Genomic DNA, 27,091 nt, shown 5'->3' with positions numbered 1-27,091 from the left:
CAGGAATACAAATGGGAAACCGCAGTCTCATATGAAAAAATAATAATAAAACTTGTTTGATTAGAAAGAGCACGTAAAAACAATTGAAGGTGAACCAAATATTAGCCAATAGATTTTTTTTTTATAAAATTGCAACAGTGCAAGATATATCTCAGAATTTATACAAACTATAATTCTCCAAGTAACACATAAAATTTTAGTTGAGCTATACAAAAGGTAACTGGTATTAGCTATATATATATATATATATATATATCTGTGTGTGTGTGTGTGTTTTCATGAAGGAAAACATTGGGAAAATAGAGGGCCAAAATCATGTTGCCGCTCATTGAGTTATAAGTGCTCTTGACTCTCAAACTGTGTCATATATATTCAGCAATGGAAAATGGGAATCAAACAAGGCAAACTACTTCACTGTATTGAACAATCAGTAAGTATAAGGACTTCACTTTTCCAATAAAAGAAAATGGTTTCCTCTCCTTTAAACCCAGGATCACATAACCATGCTTGCTCAAATAGCTTGCCATCAACATCACACCCCCTTGTTACTATTAAGTTTCTTCTTTTGTTGTTGAACCAACAGCCCTTAAAAGGAATGCACACATGAACTTCGATTGATTATGCGCAGAAGGCGGGGAGTTGACATGAGCTTCATGAGTGAGGTTCCAAAATACCATACCTGTAGGAAGGATATTAAGAAGGTAATCAATAAAGCCTCAAAGCTTAGAGAAAGAAAGAGCATAGACAAAACTCATGAGATGCCAGCCTTTGTTAAGATGTTGAAAGAGTTAGATGCAGGCACCTTTGCCATGTTTGAATCTATGTTTTCCTTTATAGCTGGTTCATATTTCAAATCAAAGTCAAGCACTTGATCATTAGCTTCAAAGCTGGTGCAGCCCAGAAAAGTAGCATGTGAAGGTGAAGAAGTCATAGAAACGAATGAACTTGAGAAGGTGGATGTTGCATTGCACTTCATGTGTCATAAGACAAAAACATCAGTAACACCTTCATTAATGAAGAACGACTTGAATGCCTCTTTAGGCGCTTAATCAAGTTAAGAGATCTTTGCAAAAGTTGAGAGACAGACCTTTTATCATCAATAATACCTTTATTATTCCAGATTTGTACCAAAGCAGCAAGCCACAATGCACATTTCAAAGCCCCCACCTACGTCCCAAAACATAACCAATTTTATGTTACCTAAAAATTGACCTGTTCTCAATATTAGCATTTCCTTCATTTCTTTTACCTTCACCAATTTAGTATTTGAGGAAAAAAAAAATCCCTCCCATTAAAAAAAACAAAACAGATAACAAAAAACCTAATAAAGGGAAGCAAAACCTGATCATTTATCTTAAGCTTTTTTCCAAAAATTATGACTTATCTCTGGGAAGTAAGAATAGATGGATTTGGGTATATGACTAACCGATAGAAGAAGAGGTGGCAAGTTCCGGTTTACAAGAGAATCAGGAACCGTCAGAGGCATGACGAAATCGGACAATTTTGGAATGGTGGCGTATCCTTGTTGAATTTGAAGAGAAAATCGGGGTGGATGGAGGAGGCATAGATTGGAGCGGCGGGAGAGAAGCCTTGAAAAAACTGGATCTGAATGGAATTCAAGGTGTTGACAAAGCAGGAAGAGGAAGAGGTGTAGGTGCTGTAGATGAAGTCGTCGAGATCTTTGCCGGGGGTTTTGCAGAAGGAGGAGTGTGAGAGATTGAGAAGGATGTCAATTTGAGAAAAGCCTGAGGACAATTCGGATAGTTGATCAAAATTTTCATTTAATCATCTGCGTCCTGACTTTGATTCCCGCAGAAGCTAAAATCAAAAGCTACGAATTGTAGCTTCTCCATTTTGGAGGCTAGGTTGGGAGAAGCGCTTCGGGTCAAAAGCTACTTCTTGACAGTTTACCAAACAACCCAAACATTTCTAGAAGCGCTTTTGATCTCAAAAGTAGTTTCAAAAGCATTCCCAAACTAATTTATTATTAGAAAGCCAAGCACTTGTTATGGTGTCAACAGCTTCACGAAAAATTGAACTCCCCATATTACCCATGAGATTGAGGATAGTTCAAGTTAAGTGAAATATGGAGGGGTAACAATGTAAACTACAAAAAAAAAAAAAAACAAATGAGAAAAATATAAGTACCGAATCATTGAGGAAAACAGAAATCGCAGGCAGTTAGCACGATCTCCTTGAAGAACGACTGCCAAGGTGCACCGATTGGATACCGAAGAAGGACATGGGAGATGATCAGAGTGGATATGGCTTCATCACTATTCACCCCAATCTCAATTTATGGTTCAAATAAAAGGAGAGAAGGGAAAGAGGAGGAGAGCAAAATCAAACCCAGAAAGAGGGAAAAAATTAGTAACAAAATCGGAGACTTGGGATTCACCTAAGGTGAGACCAGCCAATTGTTAATGGGGAATTTTCAGATTTCGTTTTTCACTGATTTGGGTATATTATTTTTGTTCTATATGGTTTTCTTTGTTACTCATTGGAATTGGATTATCGATGTTAGGTATTGTTTGCTGAGCGGATTATCAATTCGATCGACAATGTTGTAGACTCAGGTTCGACTTGATAATTGTTTATAGATTTCAAGTTGTACTTACATTAGCATTTTCCAAGCATAATTAGCTAGAATGAGCCACACTCATGCTACCGCCAGCGGTATCAACTACCACCAATGGTGTGACCTACGGAAACACAGCCAAGTAGGCTATCGCCTGAGCCTCGGCTTATCCCCAGATCACCGTTGACGTGACGCGCCAAGATAGCATCAGAAGCTCCAGAAGCTAGAAACTGAGGCATATCAGTCCCACATTGAAAACAAGGAAGAGGTAAGCCTCTTCCTCACTTATAAAAGGTTCTCTCCTCATTAATTACGTATTTACTACTTACCTACTGTTATTCTGTCAACATAAATACATTGACTAACTTAGGCATCGGAGAAGAGAAGACTGCCCAACGCGGTCTCCCTCCTGACGCTTTTTGTATTTTACTTGACAGGTAGTGGTAGCACCAATCATATCCAAGTAGCGGTCCACCCTACAGACTGCGTTAACTAAGATTTAGCAATCGCTGAACTTTAGACATTAACAAGAATGATTTTCTAAATTTTACGTTTGTATTTATTTACTTTGCTTCGGTATACCTCCTGTGTTATGTTTCAGTGGTCTCGAGAGGAGTCTGATCTAGCTGAACACGGGTTGTATCGGTCTATCACTACCACTATTGATCTCGCTTATCTGCAAAACAGAAGAAGGTCAGAGGGAAGACTGGGTGTGCCGACCTTCAACGCTCTGATGCCTAAGTTAGTATATAGTAAGATAATGATAATTGAAACTGATAGTAAATAGTTACCTCTTTAGGTTGTTGGAGATAGCCTTAATGTAGCAGGTTTGTGAGAGCTTGGTTATGTTTCTTTCGTTGTTGGATGCTCGGGGTCCCGATATCGCCCCGAGGGGTATCGGAACCCTGGGCTAGGAGCTTTTTTTTTTTTTTTTTTCTCTTTTATAAAAGAGGATTAAAGGATTTCACTCCTACCCCCGTGGTGACTCGAACCCATGACTTCGTACATAGGTAGTGGGTGCGCTAACCACTGAGCTAACACCACTTCGTCCATAGGTAGTGGGTGCTCTAACCCTGGGCTAGGAGCTTACCTTGCTGGTGTATTGGCAATACGAGTCTTGTGCTTCCGATACTTGTGCTTAGGAGGTATGTGCATACCAACACGTCCCCCAAGTCCCCGATCAAGAGTTCTCTTAGGTGGGGAGTTTGTAGTTGGTAAAAGCATCGGAAGTTCAAGGCGAGTTTATGCAACGTGGCTTCCGTACAGCAATTACCCCCAGTCCCCCAAGTCCTCACTTAAGAGGAGTCTTGGCTGGGGTGAGTAGGTCGCGCTGGCATTTGATGTTGTTTCTATCACGAATTGGTGGTAGGGTTGCATGCATCTTTTGGCGCATAGGCTATGCCTCTGCGACACGTGTGGTGATCTTATTTGCTTTCTTGTGCAGGAAGATCGGTGTACTGGAGTCTGTAATGTGTAATAATGGTGTAGTGGGCAGGAGTCGAGGCGACGGCGCATGACCTCTGTAACGCTTAGGGATGTCGGACATGTGGTGAGATCTAGGGTCGTCGTCCTTGCACGTCTAACTGTCCCAATGTTCTCGAGGTCCCTATATAAGGACAGAGGAGAGATGTGCAGATGGTTACTATTCTGGAGTTCGTGTTAGAGCTTAAGATAAGAACTAGGTGAAGTTGGGGCCGTTGTTGTGTGGAGAGCGCTGAACTGGTCATGAGGCGGTTGTCATTGTTTCTATGTTTCGATCAGAGGAGTGAACAGGTACGCCGTCTCTTAAATTTTCTGGGTTCATCTGGGGGCGTTGGTGTGTGTGGGTCTTATTAGGGGGGTCATATTCGAGGAGTGAGATTTATCGGAGGGTTCTGGGTTGCGTTAGGTCTGGCGAGATTTGGGAGGGGTTGAATTTTGGGTCGAGTTAAGCCTCTTGTAGTTGCTCCGGGTAGGTTTTGAAGATTTGAAATTTTGCGGGGGAGTCTTGAGGAAGGCAATATAAAAACGACTGACCAGTTATCTGTATCGCTCGTAGTATGGAGCGGGAGAATTGCAGTCGCGGTAAGCGAGAAAGTTCCTCTCGTGGAGGCGAAGGAGCTTCTCATGATGATGTCGGTGCTACTCGGGGTGGAGGAGAGGGCGCCTCTCATAGTCGCTGTGACTGTGTTCCCCGCGGGGGCACCGAGGGTGGTTCCCAGGTAGGTGGTGAGGGCGATCCCCGAGGAGGTGGTGGGGGAGCTCCTAGTGGGAGTATCGCGGGGAGTTCTTGAGCAGGCGGTGAAGGTATTTCCCAAGGAAGTGGCGAGGCCTGTCGCGTGGAGTTTCGAGTAGGGTTGGGCAACCCGTGGTGTCTGATGTACCTGACGCGGAGGATGTCGAAGTATTGGAGCTCCTTTGTTCGCCAAAGGGACGGTTGCTCCTTGGCGATACGCTTGATCAACTTGGTCCGGGTATGACAGAGGAACAGATCGACGAGATGAGGACTACTTGGGCGATTCCAGACAACATCCTGTTGTGCCCTTTAAGGGATAGTGAAACGTTTAGCCACCCCGAGTTGGGGTGGCCATGTTTTTACAAATATCATCTTAGGTGTGGGTTGACATTCCCATTAACGGAGGAGCTACAGTATCTGCTGTCTTGCCTGAATATATCGGTAGGGCAGATATAGCCCAATGCATTAAGGCAAATAATGGGAGTATTGCTGCTTTGGAAGCTTAGCAAGTTGTTGTGTCCCAGTATCGGCGAGTTCAACTCCATGCTCAAGATGCAATACTCGACTAAAACCGGCGATAGTGGATGTGTAACTTTTAGGGCGCGCGACCTTGCTGTTATCGAGGACATACCGTCGAACATTTATGTGAGCTGGTAGGGGAGGCCCTGCTTGGTAGGAGGCAGTGGCAGAATCCGGATATGGTGCCTCGGGCCCCAACCAATTTCCAACCCATCTGTGAGTATCGTGATTGCATTTTTGGTGGGTTTTTCTCTAGTGTATACTAATAGCTTGTTTTTACTTTGTAGTGAGGCAAGAGGTTAATTTGACCACGTTGGAGTGGAAGCGTGTGGTGAGGGTGATGGGCGCCTTTCCCAAAAGGACGAGGGGGTTCTATCGTCTGTGTAGGCTCCTGATATATAAGAGGTTTGAGCTAGGGAAGTTTCTGGGTGAGGGGTTCTCCGTTTGTTTGGTGTTTGGTTGTATGTTGTGTTGTATCCTTGCTAACGCTGTATGTTTGTTTTGTAGCAGACATGCCAAGCGAGGCTCCGAGTAAAAGCGATGCCCCGTACGCTGATGTTGATCCCGCTATCATTATTGAGGGGTTGTTGTGAGACACAGCGACGGCGAGGCGAGTGGATGTGGACCTGCCAGATAATGTGAGCGTAACAGATCATCGGGTGAACATGCTGTTGCCTAACGAGATGTATCTGAGTTTTCCCGATACCGTGCTGGAGTATCTCAACCAGCGTACAGAGGAAGAAGCCGGTGTCGAGGGGTAGGAGGCTCAGGGTGCTCAGGAATTAGTGCAACATCCCCAGGGGCCGCCTGTGCTAGTGGGTGAAGTGGGCGAGCGCCCTCAAGTGCATGTTGGGGAGCGTCAGTCCCCCGAGACTCGGGAAGTAGCGAGTCAGTCCCCCGGGTCTCGGCAGGAGGGGTGGATCTTGATGATGTGGCTCGGGTCTCTAAACCCACGGTTGAGGTGGAGATCTCTGTTGAGGAGTTGCTAGAAGAGGTAGAGTGGCGTCAGAGCGATACCAGTACACGTGCTCGCCTGGTGCAGGATACTATTCTAGAACAGTTGGAAACCATGTTTGGTGATGAGATCGGCGATCCCATCTCGTGGGAGGTCATTACAGTGGATAGTAGGGAGGCGGAGGTGATCAGCTAGGCCTTTGGCGAGACGGGTCTGACGGTAGAGGTTCCTGAGGTGTAACCTGAGTCCGGAGAGGGTATTATCAGGGTTGCTCAAGTTACCGAGACGGGGACCCTTGATGGCTAGGGGGATGGAGTCCGAGAGTTGGACACATGTGCCCATACTAAGGGGGTCGGGTTGCCTAAAAGGACGGCCTCGCAGCTTCGTCTCGGGAGTCCCTTGACTGGTGTCGCTATCAATACTAGTGGTAGCAAGAGGTCTCGAGTTGATAATGTACCGCGCTCGAGATCTACGAGTGGGGGCTCGCGGGGTTCTTACGATGAAGTTGCCGGTGGTCTCGCGAGCACCCTAGGTGAGATTTGAATTACTGATGGTGCCATTCTTCATATGGTTGCTAACCTGCGGAACTGTAATCGAGACCGCAGTCGCGTGAGTGCTGAAGACCCGCACCTGGGGTATCGGGAGGCTCAAGAGTGGTTGAGGGTACGTATCGTTATGACTTTGCTTGTCCATATTGCTTTCACGTAGGTATGTTGACAATGGTGTGTGATGCTGGCTGTGAACCTGAATTATCACACATCTGGCGAGTTGGTAGCTCATTTTGATTAGGAGATAACCCAGCTGCAAGGGGAGCTGAAGGCCTAGAGGGAGCAGGCGCGCGAGCTTCAAAGTGCGGTAGACCAAGGCTAGGTGGAGCGCAAGGATATGAGGTGAGTAATTGATGAGGGGATCGCAAGGAAGACGGAGTTGGAACGAGCACTTGCTATAGAGGAGGCTCGTCGTCAAGAGGCTGAGGATGCTATCGTTCCACTGAGGGAGGCGAACCTAGATCTTACTAGGAAGCTGCAATGGGCGGAGGATGGCCTGAGGTTGGTGGATTAGGTTAAGGCCTGGGTTAGTGAGGCTTAAGAGCGTTTGCGGGACTTGGAAAGGCAGGTCCGAGAACGCGATGCCGAGTTGGAGCTTCGTTCTGCTGCCTTAGAGAGTTTGGCTCCTTATCCCGATTGAGTGGTGGATTTGGAGGGGTAGGTTGGTAATTTTCAAAGCGGGGTTGACCGTTTATGGGATGTGGAGCTTGAAGCAGGCGAGAGGGAGGCAGAGATGGAGTGGCTCAAGAAGGAGTTAGCCGAGCAACAGGCTCGGTCGAGTAGCTTTGCCTAGGAGTGCGTTCGCCTGAGCGCTGGCGTCGAGACATATCGGGACAAGCTCGCCAAGGCTAGGCGAGATAGTACTGACAAGGCGGTGGATCTCTATCTCCGGTCAACCCACTTTCAAGAGAAGATGAATAAAGCCTTCTCGGATGGGGCCTTGCACTCAATTCGAGATGGTGTCGCTGCCGGTTGGATCGACTAGGAGAAGATGGTATGAGATATGTAGGCCAAGAAGGCAGCGAGATAGCAAGCGAGTGTTACAAGTGGTGGTCGAGGTCCTGGGATTGTGATCCGGGAGCAGGCTGTATCGGAGCATGCGTCGGGCCAGATTGACGATCGCGAGGCAGAGGGTGCTACGGGAGAGCAGAGGGCCTGTGTGGATACCGAGGGTGAGGGGCAAAGCGAGAATGTTGACGAGCGAGAAGGGGTAGAGGAGCGAGATCGAGTAGAGGAGTAGGCATGCAGCGCCGAGGACGAGACGTAGCCTCTAATTCTTCGTTTTGTGCTAGCGATAGGTTTTCCCATTGTAAATGCATTGGATTTTATTTGAGACAATTGACTGAGTGGTTTGACTTTTGAAATGTCCGCTTGGTCTTGGGACACGTAAAATTTATGGGGAAGAGATATTGTTGGGCGATAGTCCCTCGTGCACTGCATATATTTATTGCGTTGTCGATTGGTTGCCTTGTCATTAATGCAGGTCATTAAGGCAACGCGACGATTGGTTGTCTGGAGACGGTTAGTGCGGTGGCATTCCCCTATAAATAGGCAGGGGTAAGGAGATGGGTTGATCATATTTTCAGCATGGCGTTTTCGTTGTTTTTCATTGTGTTTCTGCTTCTGAAATCTTTTCCTCCCTTTAGATAGTGTGTGTTTCCAGATTTCTGGGCTTTATAGCTTAATCTCATCTTGGGTTATGGGCTTTATAGCTTATTCTCACAAGGACTCGGTTTCATCACCCGCTTGGGGATTACGCAATCTGTGCCCCTACAGAAATGAAACCCGTCCAAGTGAGGAACTCAAGGACCAAGATTGTTGGAGGTACAGCGGGCTACAATGATGGAGATCGGGTGGTGATACAGTGGAGAGTGGTGAACCAGTACCGCCCCCCAGTCTTTCCCACCGTTGCCCAGCCAACCTATCAATCCTCTTCAATCTTCTGCTGACGCTCCACAAATTCCAAAGAATCAGACTGGATAGGACTCGGGAGGACAGGCGAGGATAGTTGCATGTTTATCGTATTTGTGCAAAGTATCAATTGATGTATCGCTGTTGGCCGAAAGCCTTTTGTAATAAACATTCTGGAGTATGTATAAGCTTTTATTGTGCTATCGCCCCTTTATTTCTGCATGAGCTTGTCATTGCGCATCATTTTGCACCGCGGTAAAGTGCGAGTGTGGGCGCTGCCTGATAGGGTTTAGTATTACATCGATATGTGTGGCGATAGCGAGTGGCAAACTTTTGACATCTCGTGAGGTCATTTGTCGTGGCAACTCGGCGTTAGCCGTCGCTGCCCTACATGTGAGGGGCCCAAGAATCGTGATGTGTCGGGGGGTGATAACTATGTTCGTGGTGATGTGTTGGCCACCACTTATTTAGTTTCCCCACGACGAAGTGTTGCGTAGCGTGTATGTAATACCAGTGTAGGAGCATTTACTGATGGCGCGGTATCGCAGATTGTGAATCATTCATTCATTGATGCATCGCGTAATATTCATTCGTTCGTTTGCGTATCGCCTAACATACATTCTAACATTCATTCTTTCGTTGGCGTATCGCATAGTACTTATTCGTTCGTTTGTTGGCATATCACATTAACATTTGTTCATTCATTGGTTGGTGTAACGCGTGGCATTCATTCATTCATTAGTGTATCGCGTAATATTCATTCGTTCATTCATTTGATCGCAACTGGCAGCGCAAGGGTTCGCGAGGGACAGCAGTGTGCTGTATCAGAGGAACCAGCCGTGGGCGATATCACATTAACATTCATTCATTCATTGGTTGGCGCATCGCGTGACATTCATTCATTTATTCATTGGCATATCGCGTAACATTCATTCGTTCATTCATTTGATCGCAACTGGCAGCGCAAGGGTTCGCGAAGGACAGTATTGTGCTGTATCACTGGAACCGGCTATAGGCGATATAGCATTAACATTGTAAAGCACGTAGGCAATAAGTTGGGATTGCTGTACAGTGTGCCCTTGCCTGTTATGTGTTATGGTGGCCATAGTAAGGCCTATGGCAATTGGGAGTGATGTGACCGATCATCAGTCGAAAGGCGATACATGTTGACATTCACCTGATGTGATGGGTGGTCGTGGCGATTAGGATCGTTGCATTCATTACGAGAGCATTCAATATTTATGTAATATCATAGCATATAATACCACACGAAGGCAGCTGCAAAATACACTTGACTAAGAAAGGTAAAAGGGGATAATATTATCGCTTACATGCATGGGGGGTTGCGATAGCACTGCGGAGGCGAGTTTGGATCCTTTGCTCTATTTGGGGTAGTATCGAAGATGCTAGGCGTTCCACGGATGTGGGAGAGTGATACCATCTTTTCCTCTCAAGTAGAAGGTAGCGGGTCTAACCGCCTCAATGATTTCATACGGCCCTTCCCAGGTGGCCTTGAGCCCTGTTGGGGTTGGCATCTTCTCCTTCATTACCCGGTCCCCGACGGAGAGGAGGCAAGGTAGGACTCTGGCATTATAATAGAGAGCGATATGCTACTTGTTATTGATATTCCGGAGGTGGGCTCGCTCACAGCGTTCTTCTAAGAGGTCAAAGTCGAGGTTCAACCTTTCTGAGTTGGTGAGTGGGTCGAAATATGCGACCTTCTCGCTATGTGCTTCCTGCTCAATAGGGATCACGACCTCGGTGCCAAATGACAAGCAGAAAGGGGACTCGCCATTGGCCTCTGACAGGGTCGTTCTTATCGCCCATAGCACCTCGGGGAGTTTTCCTGCCCATAAGCCCTTAGGGTTATCAAGTCTCTTCTTTAAGTTCGGCTTGATTATCTTATTAACAGCTTCGACTTGGCCATTTGTCTATGGGTGTGCGGGAGAGCCATATCGGATCTGCGTGCCGTACTGGCCAACGAAGTACCTGAGAGTATCGTTATCAAACTGGGCACCGTTGTCGGTGATGATTGTCTCGGGGATTCCGAATCATCAATATATGTTCTTCCACAGAAAGTTAATGACCTTGGCAACTGTGATGGTGGCCAAAGCCTCGGCCTCGACCCACTTGGTGTTGTAGTCTACTGCGACGATGGTGAATTTGAGCTCTCCCGGTGCTATTGGAACTTGCCAATGAAGTCTATGCCCCACTGGCAGTATGCCCAGGGAACGATGATGATCTAGAGCGGTACTGATGGTGCAAGAGGGGAGTTGGCGAACTGGTGACACATAAGGCAGGAGCTAGCGATACGTTTCGCGTCTTGCTCGACTGTAGGCCAGTAGTATCCCGTACGTAGTACCTTAAATGCCAGGTTTCTCGCCTCCGTGTGGTTACTTCAAACTCCGTTGTGTAGCGATAGCAGGACTTGCTGTCCCTCTTCGAGGGAGATGCACCTTAGCAGGGGGAAGGACCTTCCCTTCTTGTACAGTTTGCCCTCTTGCACCATGTATAGCATTGCTCTTTTGTGGAGCCTTGTGGCAATAATCTTATCCTGGGGCTCGATACCCTTAGAGAGGTAGTCGATAAATGGATCCATCCATGAAGGCGGACGCTCGCTCTAGGTCAGGAATATCTCCAGGAATGGCTTATCGATGCTTGGCTTGTCTAGGATTTCCAGCTTGAGGCCTCCCATATCGGTGTTTGGGGGTGATGTGGCCAATCTCGCGACAACGTCTGCCTTGCTGTTCTGTGCCCGAGGGATCAGGGCGATTGTATGGTCGGTGAGATATCGCTGGAGTAAAGTCTTGGCGAGGGATTGGTAGTGGGATAAATGTGGTTCCTTAGCTTGGAAATCGCCGCCGAATTGGTTGATGATGAGTTGGGAATCACTAAATATTTTCAATTTCGTGACTCATAATTCCTTGGCCAGCTAGATGCCAGCGATCAGCGCTTTGTACTCTGCTGTGTTGTTTGAGGATTTGAACTTGAATTGTAATGCATACTCGTATGTGTTCCGCTCTGGGTCAGTCAAGACTACCCTGGCACCACTGAGCTTACTGTTGGAGGATCCGTCCACGTGAAGAGTCCATGTGGGAGTGGCATGGGGTTCCGAGAAAATCTCGTCTGAGCGTAACGTATCTTCTCAGGGTATGAACTCGGTGATAAAGTCTGCGGCGGCTTGCCCCTTGATGGCTGTACGTGGCGTGTAGTGAATGTCGAATTCACCGAGTTTGATGGACCACTTTACCAACCTTCCCGAAGACTCCGGTTTCTGGAGGACTTTCTTCAAGGGTTGGTTGGTCAAGACATATATGGTGTGCGCTTGGAAATATTGCCGTAATCGTCGGGCGGCGGTAGGAGTGTGAGGGCAAATTTCTCGATATCGGAGTACTTGGACTTGGCATCTTTGAACCTCTTGCCGGTGTAATAGACTGGTAGCTCATTGTTGTCCCCTCGCCTGACCAGGGCAGTGCTAATCGCGGTGACTGATACGGCTAGGTAGATGTATAGGATCTCTCCTGGGATAGGTTTCGAAAGAGTGGGTACTGACGCCAGATAGTCTAAGAGGCCCGGGAAATCCTTGTCATGGTCGGGTCCCCAATTGATCGCCTCGGTATGGTGAGTTTTAAGGAGCTTGAAGAATGAGGCGCACTTGTCGGTTAAGCGCGATATGAATCGGGCGAGAGCAACAACCTTCCCGGTGAGGGACTGGACCTCATTCCTGGTTTTCGGTAGTGCCATATCGAGAATTGCCTATACCTTCTCAGGGTTGGCTTCAATGCCCCCTTCGCTGACCACATAACCCAGAAATTTGCCTCCTAGTACGCCAAACACACACTTGTCTAGGTTGAGTCGCATATCGTATTGGAGTAGGATGTCGGAAATGATAGATTCTTGATGTGGTCTTAAATGGTGACCCTTTTGACGTGCATGTCGTCCACATATACCTCTATGATCTTACCGATATGATCTGAGAACATGGCATTAACCAGTCTCTGGTACATAGCCCCAGCGTTCTTTAGACCAAATGGCATTACCCTGTAATAGTACAAACCCTTATCGGTGGTGAAAGATGTGTGCTCTTGATCGGAAGGTTCCATGGCGATTTGGTTGTAGCCCGAGAAGGCGTCCATAAAACTGAGGAGCTTGTGGCCTGCAGTGGAGTCGACTAGCTTATCGATTCTCTGTAGGGGAAAACTGTTATTCGGGCAAGCCTTTTTCAAGTTGGTGTAATTGACACACATGCGCCATTTTTCGTTGGGCTTCTTTACCATTACAACATTGGAGAGCCATGTCGGGTAGGAGACCTCCCTGATAAACCCGATGTCTTGGAGTTTTTTGACTTCAGCCTGGATGGCTTTGTATTTTTCTTCTGTAAATGCTCTTCTTTTCTGTTGGATTGGGGGAACGTCCGGTGAGATGGTGAGTTTGTGGGTAATCAGGTCTGGCGATAGCAGGTCTGGCGATATCCCTGGCATATCAGCGTACGACCATGAGAACACTTCCTGTCTAGTCTTGAGGAAGGCGATGAGCTCCGCTTGGAACTGTGGATCTATTTTGGATCCGATCTTAACTTTTCTTTCTGGATGCGTATCGGATATGGAAACCGATATCAGGTCTTCCAAAGCATCTGGTCTCGGGTGCTTGAGTTTGCGCTTATTGTCCTTCTTTTTGTTGCGGTTGTCGCGGTCTTCCAGAATCTCGAGATCTTCCCTTAGATCATCTGGCTTGTTGGAGGGAGAGGGTAGGTCTGAAGTTAGAAGTACCTCTCGTCTACCATGCCCCCTTGCGACAGTCAAGGAGTTGCACTGTCTCGTGAGCTCTTGATTGCCTCTGATGGTGAGGATGCTGCTCGGGGTAGGTATCTTCATCATTAGCATGTGTCCTTCCACAAAGCATTGGAGTCCCCATATGGCGTCACGTCTCAGGATGACGTTGTAGGAGGAGAGGCAGTCGACGGTGATGAATTGTGCTGCCATGGTGGCGATAGTGCTACCGCCGCCCAGTGTGATCCGCAAATTATCGGATCCCAGAGGCTGTGTGATTTCTCCGGCTAAGCTTATTAAGGGTTCATGGTCTGGGCTGAGTTTCTTCCTATCTCGGTTGAGGCCTTCGTAGCAACTGCCGAACATGACGCTGACCGCTGCGCCGCTATCAACTAAGACCTTGTGGCATCGATAGTAGTGGATGACCATGGTGATTAAGAGTGGGTCGTTATGGTGCTTCTTGATGGTGTCCTCGCTGCAATTAAAGCCTTTTGAGTTCCATTCTACATGCGGGGTGTGGCAGCCATGGCTAAGTCCCAATATCTCCTGGCCCCGAGGGCATTAGCGCTTTTATGCATGGTGGGTCTCTAGTGTTCGTGAGGCGCCGCCTTGTATCGTTAGGATCTGGCCGTAGACTTTGATGGCATTAGCGCCAATGGCGGGAGTCCAATATTGCGAGAACTGGCCGCTCTGAATAAGGTGCTTGATGGCATTTTTCAATGCCAAGCAGGTATTGGTGGGGTGGCGGGACTCCTCATGATATGTGCAGTATTTACTGTTATCTCACGGTTTTGCCTGGCTAGGTTTGCGCCATGGTGGGCGTGGGATGATGTCCTTGTGGTTATTCCAGATATCCTCATAAGAGGCGGTGAGTGTGGTGTAAATCTCGTATCTGGGTGCCGCGAAATGCTGGTCATCCATGTGTCGGGTGCCGCTGTATGGTGCATCGCGATGTCTACTGCTTGAGGAGTTGTATTTTGTCTTATCTGGGCTCTTGCTGTATTGCTTGTCCCTCCTATCTTTATAGCCATGTCACTCTCATGGGGCCCTGTCGTTCGGCTGGGCGGGTTTATCTCAGTTGGTGTCTTTATTCCTGGTATCAGGGTTGCTCACTTGAGGAACAGTGATCGGGTGCGCATTGGCATTGGTATTATACTTAGCCTGAGCAAAGGCGGTGGCGGCATCGAGGAGGTTATCATATGTTGCAAGGGGATTGGTGTTGATCTGCAGCAAGAAGTATCCGGGCTGGAGTGCTTGCTTGAATGCCGATGCTACTAGAACCAGGTTGAGGGAGCAGCATTGAGTGGCCTGCTTCTACCATCGGCGAACAAAGTCTCGCAATCGCTCGATTGGGCGTTGGTTGAGCCGAAAGAGGTCAAGTGTTGTGCTATATCCACTGCCGTACAAGATGAATCGCTGTAGGAACTTGTCCTTGAGCTCTTGGAAACTATCAATGGAGTTGGTGGGTAGGTTGAGGAACTGGCCCAAGGCCTCGTCCGTCAAAGTTTCCTCGACCGTGTGGCAGGCCATGGCGTCTGTGTATCGGGTTCCATGCTGTATGGATTGGAAGACTTCTAGATAGTGTTATGGGTCCCAAGTCCCATTATATTTTTCGATCTTGAAGGGATTGGCCTCTGGTGGGTGCTTCTCAGCCTGTATGCGGGCGGTGAATGGTCCCATCTTTCCCTGGAAACCAGCCTTGATTAGCTGCCAGCAGGCTCTGCACTCGGCGCTGTCAACCTGTGGCTGCAGGGAGGCGATTGCTTCTCTCATTTGAAGCAATCATAGCAGTGTATTGGGATCAGGTGGAGGTATGTTGGCAGTCATAGCAGTGTTTGCACCCAAGGTTCCTGCCGCGCCTGCAGTCGGCTGGGGAACCGGTGCGGCGCCAAGTTGGCCTGAAAAAATGGGGGAGTTCAGGTAGACCACCTGAGGGTTTATGCTGGTGCTGCCATGCGTGGGGCCGGAGAGGCCTCCTGACAAGGGGTTCAGGGCTTGAAGGTGCCAGCGAGGCCAGTGGCGGGGTCCGTAGTGAGGACTGGTCCCGGTGTGGGGACACCGCCAATGGTCGGTACCGGGGTCTCCTGCTGGTGGGCCCTGTCTAAGAACTGGTCCCGGTGTGGTACTTTGATTTGACACATTGTACATTGATATCGAGTGTTTATCTCTTTCTCTAGGGCTTCACTAAACCCTCAAGTCCTCTTCTTTTTAGGCTTCTCAGCTTCTTTAATTTCCTGATTATTTTTTACGCTTCTCAACTTCTTTATTTTCTTAATTAGGTTTGAGGCTAACTTTGTTTCCTATATACAGGACTAAGGTTGCAACTATGTGTGCCCGTGCAGACATCTTCTCTAGAGGTTGAATATGCAGGTATCTTCCATGTTCTTCTTATATTTGATGACATTAGGGTCTTCGTTGAAAGGAGACAGCTATGCAAACATGTTGCTTTTTTCATATATGGAACCAAGATTAAGATTTTCATTATTATTTCCTCTTTTCTCTTCGATCTTTGATTGTTCCTTTCGACATTGAGACAAGGGCACTTTAATTTAATTTTCAATTCTAAATTGGATACTGTATGTACTTCGCATTCCATGAGAATGTGATCATTGTTTTGTTTTGTTGGAAAAGCTAGCGTTTTGCAATATACATTCCTATGGGGAATGTGCAAGTGTTATTACATTCTGATGTAGTAGTACCCGTATTTAAGGTGGCAGGTGATCTGTAATATGTAACTTTAGATATTTTAATTTGTCAGTCATCTTCTGCTTGCATCCTTGATTTGATATTATCTGTCCACGTATATCACCTATAAGTTGTAAGTCATAATGGTCTTCAAAACTAATATTTTCTATGGTAATGCAGGTGTTTGTGTTTGTACATACTGGGGAGTCAACTAGGTTTGGCACTATCGGCTTGGCCCCATCGCTACTCCCAGGTACTATGCCATGGGCCGGGTTCACGACCCACAATGGATTGCCTCACAAAGGATGCCACCCCGGACACCCATGGCCCAGGGCAAGGCCAGCACAGCCCATCTATACACAAGAGGGCTGATATGACATCAGAAAAACCTGTGTCCCACATCGAGGATAGGGGAGACTCCTTTCCTATGCTCGAATATAAAGACATTAGCACAACCACCTTTCAGAGGTAATAACTCCTTTGTCCACCATTTACTTGATACACATCTATTAGTTTCTCACTCAGGCATCGGAGAAGTGTAAACCGTCCGGTACGGTTTACCCCTCTAATGTCGTGTTCTTGATACAGGATTTAGGAGTTGGATCGGTACCCCAGACGGTACAGCATTCTGTGTGAGGTACCCGGAGAAAGCCACCAGAAACATTGGCGCGCCAGATAGGGGATACCGGACATGAATGAGCCAGAAGTGACAGGAGAGGGGAGAAGTGTCGCCCGGGCACTGATATTCTCTCCGGGAACTTCGTCAGCAGAGGCGCCAAGTGTTCAGGGAGAAATCCATGGTCTTGGATCCTTGGACCCGATAGTCCCGGATCAGGTGACTCCGGTATCGGAATTGGAGTCTATGCAAGCTGAGATCACAGCCTTCAGGGAGCAATCCAGGATCGATCGGGAACAACAGAGTACCGATAGGGAAACAAACCGCCTCACGCAACAGAGAATGTAGGATTTGGAAGATGAAAACACAGCGCTGGCCCGAGCACTGGACAGGAGGCACCAGCACAACGAGGCACTCACTCAGGCCCTGGCTAGAGCATCCCAGCTAGCAGCAGGCGTGAACGCTGCCCCGATAACAGGAGACACCAGCACCGCCCCAGCACCCCCTACGGAGGGCAGTCAACGGATAATCCAGATACCGGTAGACTTATTCCCGGAAAGCTTGAGGCATCTGCCACCACCACCGTTACCACAGCCAATTCACAATATCCCACCGGTAACCGACGCAAACACGGCATTACTCGTACAAATGAGCAACTCCTTACATGCCCTGCAGGCAAGGGTACAGGCCACAGAAAAAATAGACACCTGGAGGGCTATGAACAGTTACGAGGACCGCCTGGGGCCTTTCACCCAACAGGTTAGAGGAGCCATTCGAGCGAATACATCGAAACCACTGAAGATTGACTATACGGGAGTTGGAGACCCCTACCAGCATCTACAGGCTTTCCGATCGCAAACAAACGCCAAGGGATATAAGGACGAAGTGTGTTGTAATATGTTCCAGGAAACCCTGTAAGGGGAGGCTTTGAGTTGGTTCTACGAACTGCCGGTCGGTTCTGTAGGGAATTTTAAGGAGTTGGCTGACAAATTTGTCGCTCGATTCATCTTACGCACTGATGGGATACACACACCAAAGGGCCTGTTAAAGGTCCAGCAGGGAGAAGATGAAACTTTGAAGTCTTTTGTAAATCGATGGCAGGCGGCTACTGCTAAGTGCCGGGACCTTAATAAGGAACTGGCTGAGCTGGCTTTCAGGAGGGGCCTAAGGCGCCGAGAATTTCTCTACGGGATCAACCATAATCCTCCAGCTAGCTACGACGAGCTGATGGCCACTGCCATCAGACACGCTCAGGCTGAATTCGAAACATACGGGGACACCCCCAGACCAGAGCTAAGATTCTCCTCACCGGCCTCAACTGTCAGGGATGAGACGCGAAAGAGGGAGTGGGTCCATAGTCATGATAGGTCACCCCATACCTCGAACAAAAGAAGCAAAGAGTCCTCGTCCAGGTCAAACAGTTACGGGACCACCCACCCTCACCGGGAGTTGAGGGTTCAGCAGGCCCCACGGACACCACCACCACCCCGGTATAAGGTGTTCACAATCCTGAACGCTTCATACGAGACTATTTGGAACGAAAACAAGGATGAGATACCGGGACCACCCCCAAGGAAATTCCCGAAGAGTAAACTTACTCAGCAGGATACCGGAAAATTCTACACTTATCATGAGGATGCCGGACATAACACCAATCTCTGTGTTACTTTAAAAAATACAATTGAGTCCCTCATCCAGAGGGGCAAGCTTCAACGATACCTACCTGCTAAGGAGATAGGAGCTGTAGACGTGTACGGCCAGATCTTCACGATCCACGGTGGGGGCCCGAAAGAGTTGCTCCCCCAGGGGAAGAAACGAAATTCTAGTTTCGGCCGTCCGGAAGTTTTCAACTTCCACAAGGCCCCGCAGCAAGACGGTGGCACCAGATGGACGTCGGTGACATTCCTGCAGGAGGAGGAGGCCGACCTGAGGATGCCCCATGACGATCCCTTCCTAATCACGCTCCAAATGGACCATTATATAATGTCCCGGGTGCTCGTGGACACCGGGGCCTCAGTTAGCGTATTATTTCGCGATGCATACAAAGCTTTGAACAGAGGAAGGGCCAAGCTGTCACAGGATAATGAGCCCCTCATTAGTTTTTCAGGAGATATCGTCCAACCCCTCGGATCAGATTACCTATCAATCACGATAGGCGAAAGTCTGAATTGTTCAACCATCAAAACAGAGTTCATCATAGTGGACTGCGTCTCGTCCTATAATGCTATCCTGGGCCGTCCGGCACTTTGGCATCTGAAAACCTTCATAGCAGGTCACATGTTGATGATGAAAGTGCTGACCCCGGCCGGCACAGCTATGATCCGGGGTGATCAGGCCGCTGCGAGGAAATGCTATTCTCTAACTGTATCTCGCGGTAAGGGAAAGTCTGAAATGTTGCACGTAGCTACTAACCCTCTGATGGACAGGTACGAGGATCCCAGGTCTGATACCGACTCGAACGAAGAACGGCCCGGTGCCGTAGAAGACATTGAAGAGGTGGTGCTATCAGAGCAGTTCTCGGACAGGACTGTTAGGATTGGTACAAGGCTGTCTCCGGTTGTCAGGGAAGGATTGATCTCATTTCTCCTCTCTAACACATCTGCATTCGCCTGGTCCTATGAGGACATGCCCGGTATACCGCCAGAGATAGCCACACACAATCTTAGTATTGTTCCTTACTCAACACCGGTAAGACAAAAGCGAAGGGCCTTGACACACGATAAGTACAGGGCTATCCAAGTTGAGGTAAAGAAGTTGATCGCCATCAACTTTGTCAGGGAAGTAACATACCCCCGGTAGTTAGCCAACGTGGTAATGGTACCAAAGAAGTCTCTGGGATCATGGCGCATGTGTGTGGACTACACAAACCTCAATTGAGCATGCCCTAAGGATAGCTTCCTGCTCCCACGAATTGATCAATTGATCGACTCCACTGCTGGGTACCGGTTACTCAGTTTCATGGATGCGTTCAGCGGGTACAACCAAATTCGAATGAACCCGGCAAAAGAGGAGCACACTGCCTTCACCACAGACAAAGGTCTCTATTGCTACCAGGTCATGCATGCCTTTCGGGTTAAAGAATGCAGGTGCCACTTATCAGCGACTTGTCAACTCCATGTTTGAGGAAGTTATCAGTACTATCGTGGAGGTATATGTGGATGACATGCTGGTAAAAAGTTTAACTCCGGAGGATCATGTAGCCAACTTGTCAATCGTCTTCACCATCATATTGCGCAATGGGATGCGGCTTAACCCACAGAAGTGCATCTTCGGGGTCGAGGTAGGAAGGTTTCTCGGGTACATCATTAGCCACAGGGGAATTGAGGCCAATCTACCGGAACGAGGTCCAATCTCTTATAGGCAAGGCGGCCGCCCTGTCAAGATTCATCTCTAGGCTGACGGACAAGTGTACTCCTTTCTTCAAATTGCTAAAAACCCAGCACGTCGAGATGATAGCCTGGACAGCGGAGCACGAGGCTGCTTTCCTTGGCTTGAAGTCGTACTTGTCAAAGGTACCTCTACTCTACAAACCTGTTCCCGGAGAGATGCTCTACGTATATCTGGCGGCATCGTCAACTGCTGTGAGCTCAGTCCTGATTAGGAAGGACTCTGATTGCGAGTACCCAGTGTACTACGCTAGAAAAGGTTACACTGGTGCAGAATCCCAGGTACCCGGACATTGAAAGAGTGGCGCTGGCTCTCCTGGTATCAACCCGGAAGCTCAGACATTACTTCCAACCACACTCAATCACCGTTTTCACTAATCACCCATTAAGGCAGGTTTTGCAGAAACCAGAGACGTCGGGCAGGTTAATTAAATGGGCCATCGAGCTGGGGGAGTTCGATATCAAGTACCAGCCCCGGACAGCCATCAAAGGCTAGGCAGCGGCAGATTTTATTTCAGAATCAATCCCCTCCCATAACCCAAGCCAGGAATCACCTGAACCACTAGCCGTAGATCCACCACCGCCAAACACTTGGCGATTATACGTTGATGGAGCATCCAACAAGAAAACCAGCTGAGCCGGCATCCTGCTAATTAGCCCGGACGATCAAGTCTACGAGTACGCCCTCAAATTTGCCTTCAAAGCATCCAACAATGCCGCAGAGTACGAGGCACTCATAGCAGGTCTGCAGATCGCCCGGGAACTAGGGGTGCAGCACCTTAGTATCTTCAGTGATTCTCAGTTAGTCGTAAACCAGGTCAGCGGTAACTTCGAGGCAAAGGAGCCCCACATGTCCTCCTACCAGGCCTTGGCCCGGGCATTAGTTTAGAGGTTTACCTCCTACATTTTTACCCAAATACCAAGGGCAGAAAACGACAAGGCAGACGCCCTTGCTAAGCTCGCATCAACTTCTCCAAACCCTACCTATGGGGCCACTAAGGTCTAAATACTCGCGGGACCTAGCACTTCTAAGACGGTGTCAGAAATATTCGCGGTGGAGCACACAGCTTCATGGATGGACCCAATTTTGAAATACATGGTCGACGGCCTAGCACCGGATAATAAGGTCGAGGCCAGAAGACTACAGCTAAGGTCATCTCGATACACGATCATGAATGGCAAACTGTACAGAAGGGGGCATTGCTTTCCCAACCTGAAGTGTGTAACACCGGAGGAAGGTCACAAAATAATGAAGGACATTCACGTTGGTGTATGTGGTAACCATGCCGGAGCCCGATCTCTTGCGCACAAGACCCTAAGGGCAGGATATTTCTGGCCAACCATGTCGGCCCTGGCCCAAATAATATCCAGTTCTTGCCACAAATGCCAAATGTATGCAAATATCCCAAAGGCACCGCCCATCACCCTTTCCATTCTCCTTGCACCATGGCCGTTCTGTCAGTGGGGTTTGGACCTGATTGGTAAACTTCCCACAGTAGTGGGACAGTTCAAATACGCCATTGTTGCCGTGGACTACCAAACAAAGTGGGTGGAGGCAGAACCTCTCGTCGCCATCACCACGGAAAAGGTCAAAAGCTTCCTATGGAAGAACATCTACTGCAGGTTTGGAGTCCCGGATACCATAGCCACGAACAATGGTACCCAGTTTGACAATGATGAGTTAAGGGCTTACACACAGAACTTGGGCACTAAGATCCTCTATGCTTCCCCGGCTCACCCCCAGACCAACGGTCAGGTCGAAGCTGTCAACAAGATAATCAAGAAAATACTGAAAAAGAAGCTTGACGAAGCCAAGGGTCTTTGGGCACACATGCATAACTTGGCAAACAAGCGGAGGATAGCTCGTTACTACGATGTCAAGGTACAGTCCCGAACATTAAAGTTGGGGGACTGGGTCATGAAGCAAGTCTACCCAGAGCCCCGGGGACTAGATCCATCCTGGACAGGCCCTTACGAGATCATTGAAGAGGTAGGTCCCGCAACCTTTTTCATCTGGGACATGAACGGGGTCATTTCCAGGCATCCATGGAATACCCAGCGCCTGCGGTACTATTACAAGTAGCTCCGAGAGCACCTTGTCCTAGCTTTTTCTTTTTGAACATACAGCTATGGCAAGCTACCCATCGGGTACTCATTCTATATTTAACCACCGTGTGGTATTTGAATGAAAAAATGAATTATTCAGACCATTTCTAGCATTTTTTTTTACCTACCCCGGACATTCCCGGACATAGCTATTGTCAGTTACTCTATTCCGGTAATAAGTGATGCAAACAAATGCTTATGGTACGAAAATCCTAGAAATTTTAATTCCTTTCTAATTCCCATTCAAATTCAGGATGTTTCCATTCACAAAAAGCCTGGACTACCAGACAAAATTAGACAATTGTTCAACAAGATAATTTCAAAAAAAAAAAAAAATTTATTTACAACCGCTCGCCACCGGTACTCTGGGACCCACCGGCACCAGACTTGGCCACCGCCTCCCGATCTTTCTTCTTTTTCTCCAGGAGACCCCGCCTGAATTTAGCTTCATCTAAATATCCGGCCGCCACCCACTCCTTGAACTTCATGATGACAGCCTTATCTTGGGCAGTAGCCAGCATAGGGATGAGCTCTTCCGAGGACTTGTACTCCTCCACGGCCTCGTGCCTCTCAGCGGGAAGGCGATCCTCCAGGTGGTCTGCCTTCTCCTTTCATGAGACGGCAGACTCTGCAGCCTTTTTCTCGGAGTCCCGGGCATTTTTTACCTCTTCCCGTGCCTCAGCGACTTCACCCTCAAGCTCCGCGATCCGCTGCTTAGCGGCGGCCATCTCAGCCCTCAATGAGTCCTGTTCCTTCTCCAGCTTGGCCTTCTCGCCATGAAGATACTTCACCTGCCCGGAGAGATTGCTAACCTCCTCCTTCAGATGAGTATCTTCCTCGCTGGCGTCAATGGCGTACACATTGAAGAGTGCCTGCAGATACACCGATTAAAACGTATATAACAATAAAAAAATTGATTAGAGAAAATGAAACAAGACGTACCCGCATCATTGATTCCCGGGCAAGATGGCGATTCTCCTGGGGAGTATTATCCTTGGCCAGAACCCCGTCGAGGTTAATATCCTTCAGATCACCAAGCATGGACCGCACGAACTTTTCATCGGCAACCCCGTACTCACTCAGTAGCTGCTTGATGGGCTTCTTGGGGATTACCGGAATGGCGGGAGATAACAGGCCAAGCGAAGGCGACGACTCTGGCCCCGGGTGATCTTTCTTCTGCCTCTTCGCACCAAAACCTTGAACATCCCGGCCAGTGTATGTCACCTCCTAATCAGTACGATGCAGGTGCCTATGGGATCTCTTCTTCTCGCCAGGAAGCAATGCCTCATCGCTCCCAGTGGAACAAGAGGAAATTGGCACGGGGGCCGGTACCTTTCCCGTCCGGGTGTCATCTATCGTGATAACGTCGGCCATGGAGGGCTGCACGACGTGGGTCACGGGAGCGTCGGGGTCAGGTTCACCGTATCCCTCATCGGTGATCTCCAGAAGGGTTTCTTCAATCGACCGACTTGTACCTTTCGACCCTAGGTCGACATCGATGTGAAGGGCGTCTTCCCCCTGGCCCATCAGCATATCCATCAATTGGGCATCATCCATTCTGTCCTCCTCCTTGCCTTTCTGGGGTTTCCTCTTTGGCGCTTTCACTGCAATCAGTTCAAGTATTAGTCGAAAGAAAAAAGGACGAGTGACAAATATATATATGTATCATATTTTAATCCCTTAATCCCTTACCGGGGAGCCACCCTAGCCCTAGCCTACAAAGTATAGAGTGCCGAATGAATCTATAAGAGGTCCTCTCTTTCTCTGACCAAACAGCGTATACCCGGGCTATCCTCTTCGTTTCCACTTCGGATAGAGTATAGGACTGGTCCCCGATAGCTTGGAAGGTGCCGGTCAGCTGCCACTTCTTATTTTCAATTTGCCACCGCCCCCCAGCTAGGAACACTTTGTTCCTCCACCTTTTGCTCATCGAGGAAGGCATGTCAGTAACTAGTGGTTCGTAATCCCTAGCGGCAAATGTAACCGTACCCGCACAAGACTGCTTCCTTGAGTACAGTACCCAATGTACCGCGCAGAATTCGTTTATGGAAGGCCACCCTTGTTGGCACAAGTCCCACATAGCCATCATACTGTATATTTGGCGAATGGCATTCGGGGTCAGCTGCCCCGGGGACAGGTTCAGCATCCACAGCAAATACTGTAGGCACCGGGGCAACGGTAGCGATAACCCTTGGTGGAGCTGATTCTCGTACAGCGCCACCTACCCCGGGGCAGGATTCGCGGCCATCTCTCCATCCCTGAGAGGCCTAAGATCCACCGCGTCCGGTATCCCCCACTTAAGTCGCATGTCGATGATCTCCTTCATCGTCATACTTCTCCCGGGTTCGTCGCATACGGTCCCATCCGCAAGTGTATACCTCGGCTTCGGTATGCCCTCGGGAATGGCCACTGTGACTACCGGAGCCTCCGCAGATCCACCCTCGCTCTCACCCTCGTCGGACTCCTCACTACTCTCCGAGAACACCCCAGTCGAGGATCCTGTGTTCTCTGCTAATTGGTCTACCTGGCCTAAGTACCGGTCGATATCCACTTCAGCTTGCCTGGCAGAAGACTGGTATGACGATCCCGTATCCCCACCCCTGGCTTCTGATTCCATCCTAACTATGGTACTGGGGACCTCAAATCTCGCTATATCTGGAACCAGAAGCACAAAGATTAGCCTAGCCAAAACCCAGAAAAACCCAGAAATTCAAGCCAAAACCCAGACAAAACCCAGAAATTCATGCAAAACCAAGACCATTTCGAAGCATGGATTACTCCCCACTTCAAAGCAAAACCCAGAGAATGGAACAAACCCAAAAATCTAAAACAAAAAGATAACCACACTAGCATTGTTCGTTTTCTGTCTTTTCTGTCTTTATGCAAACAAGAGGACCAAACACACAAACATAAAACATCCATGGCAAAAGCAGAAACAATAGACCTAGCAAAAACAAAAACCATTCAAGCAGAGCGAGAGATCTAACCTCTTCTTCGGCAGACGATCGATCTATCACTCCACAGGCACGCACACTTCTCCCTTGGCTCTCCCTTTCTCCTCGCTGCAAATCTTCCAAGTCTTCTGAGCTTCTTTTTAGTGAATGTGAGGGAAAACAATTGGTTTCCCTCTTAAATTCAATCTCCAACGCATCAGGGCCGTCGAAACCGAAGAGCCCTCAACCACAGGATCGCTACACATCTCCCACGCCTCCCCCCATTTCTCGAAGCTTTGGCAAGTGAAAGGACGGGCATTTATTGCACAACCCAGTCTGCCCCACGTGGCTGACATGCACCGCCTCTCTACCCCATTGGGTACCGGAGGCTCAAATTTTCTACCTCATCGGGTATCAGAACCAAGTCATCTTTCTACCCCATTAGGTACCGGAGGCTCAATTTTCTACCCCATCGGGTATCAGAACCAAGTCCTCTCTCTACCCCATTGGGTACCGGAGGCTCAATTTTCTACCCCATCGGGTATCAGAACCAAGTCCTCTCTCTACCCCATTGGGTACCGGAGGCTCAAATTTTCTATCCCATCGGGTATCAGAACCAAGTCCTCTCTCTACCCCATTGGGTACCGGAGGCTCAATTTTCTACCCCATCGGGTATCAGAACCAAGTCCTCTCTCTACCCCATTGGGTATCGGAGGCTCAATTTTCTACCCCATCGGGTATCAGAGACCAGTCCTCTGTCTACCCCATTGGGTACCGGAGGCTCAATTTTCTACCCCATCGGGTATCAGAACCAAGTCCTCTTTCTACCCCATTGGGTACCGGAGGCTCAATTTTCTACCCCATCGAGTATTAGAACCAAGTCCTCTCTCTACCCCATTGGGTACCGGAGGATCAAATTTTCTACCCCATCGGGTATCAGAGCCCAGTTCTCCCTCTACCCCATTGGGTACCGGAGGATCAAATTTTCTACCCCATCGGGTATGAGAGCCAAGTCCTCTCTCTACCCCATTGGGTACCGGAGGCTCAATTTTTTACCCCATCGGGTATCAGAGCCAAGTCCTCTCTCTACCCCATTGGGTACCGGAGGATCAAATTTTCTACCCCATCGGGTATCAGAGCCCAGTTCTCCCTCTACCCTATTGGGTACCGGAGGATCAAATTTTCTACCCCATCGGGTATTAGAGCCAAGTCCTCTCTCTACCCCATTGGGTACCGGAGGCTCAATTTTTTTACCCCATCGGGTATCAGAGCCAAGTCCTCTCTCCACCCCACCCGGTACTAGAGACTCAACCCTCACCCTGTCCCAGGGCGTAGGCGGCCTTTACCTACAGCTTAGCCCGCTCAAGATTTCTCTTATGAGTGAACTTGGGGACTACCTATAGGCACACTAGTGCCAAACCTTGAGACAAAATAAAAAGTCCCCACCCAAGAAACATCTTGAACGGGAACTTGGGGGACTTGTACATACTGGGGAGTCAACTAGGTTTGGCACTATCGGCTTGGCCCCATCGGTACTCCCAGGTACTATGCCATGGGCCGGATTCACGACCCACAATGGATTGCCTCACAAAGGATGCCACCCCGGACACCCATGGCCCAGGGCAAGGCCAGCACAGCCTATCTATACACAAGAGGGCTGATATGACATCAGAAGAACCTGTGTCCCACATCGAGGATAGGGGATACTCCTTTCCTATGCTCAAATATAAAGACATTAGCACAACCACCTTTCAGAGGTAATAACTCCTTTGTCCACCATTTAATTGATACATATCTATTAGTTTCTCACTCAGGCATCGGAGAAGTGTAAACCGTCCGGTACGGTTTACCCCTCTAATGTCGTGTTCTT

At 48.6% G+C, this 27,091-nt stretch overlaps 1 protein-coding gene across 1 annotated transcript; it reads right to left on the bottom strand.

Annotated features, from left to right (window-relative positions):
• Positions 1–12,634: 12,634 nt before the first annotated feature.
• LOC112198760 lies at positions 12,635–13,924 on the bottom strand. The gene has a single exon (XM_024339875.1). It carries the CDS (start codon positions 13,922–13,924, stop codon positions 12,635–12,637), a length of 1,290 nt encoding a protein of 429 aa, XP_024195643.1.
• Positions 13,925–27,091: the final 13,167 nt, after the last annotated feature.

This window comes from Rosa chinensis, chromosome 4, assembly GCF_002994745.2.
Source record: "Rosa chinensis cultivar Old Blush chromosome 4, RchiOBHm-V2, whole genome shotgun sequence".
Lineage (NCBI taxonomy): Eukaryota > Viridiplantae > Streptophyta > Magnoliopsida > Rosales > Rosaceae > Rosa > Rosa chinensis.
This window is presented reverse-complemented; position numbering and strand designations above follow the sequence as displayed.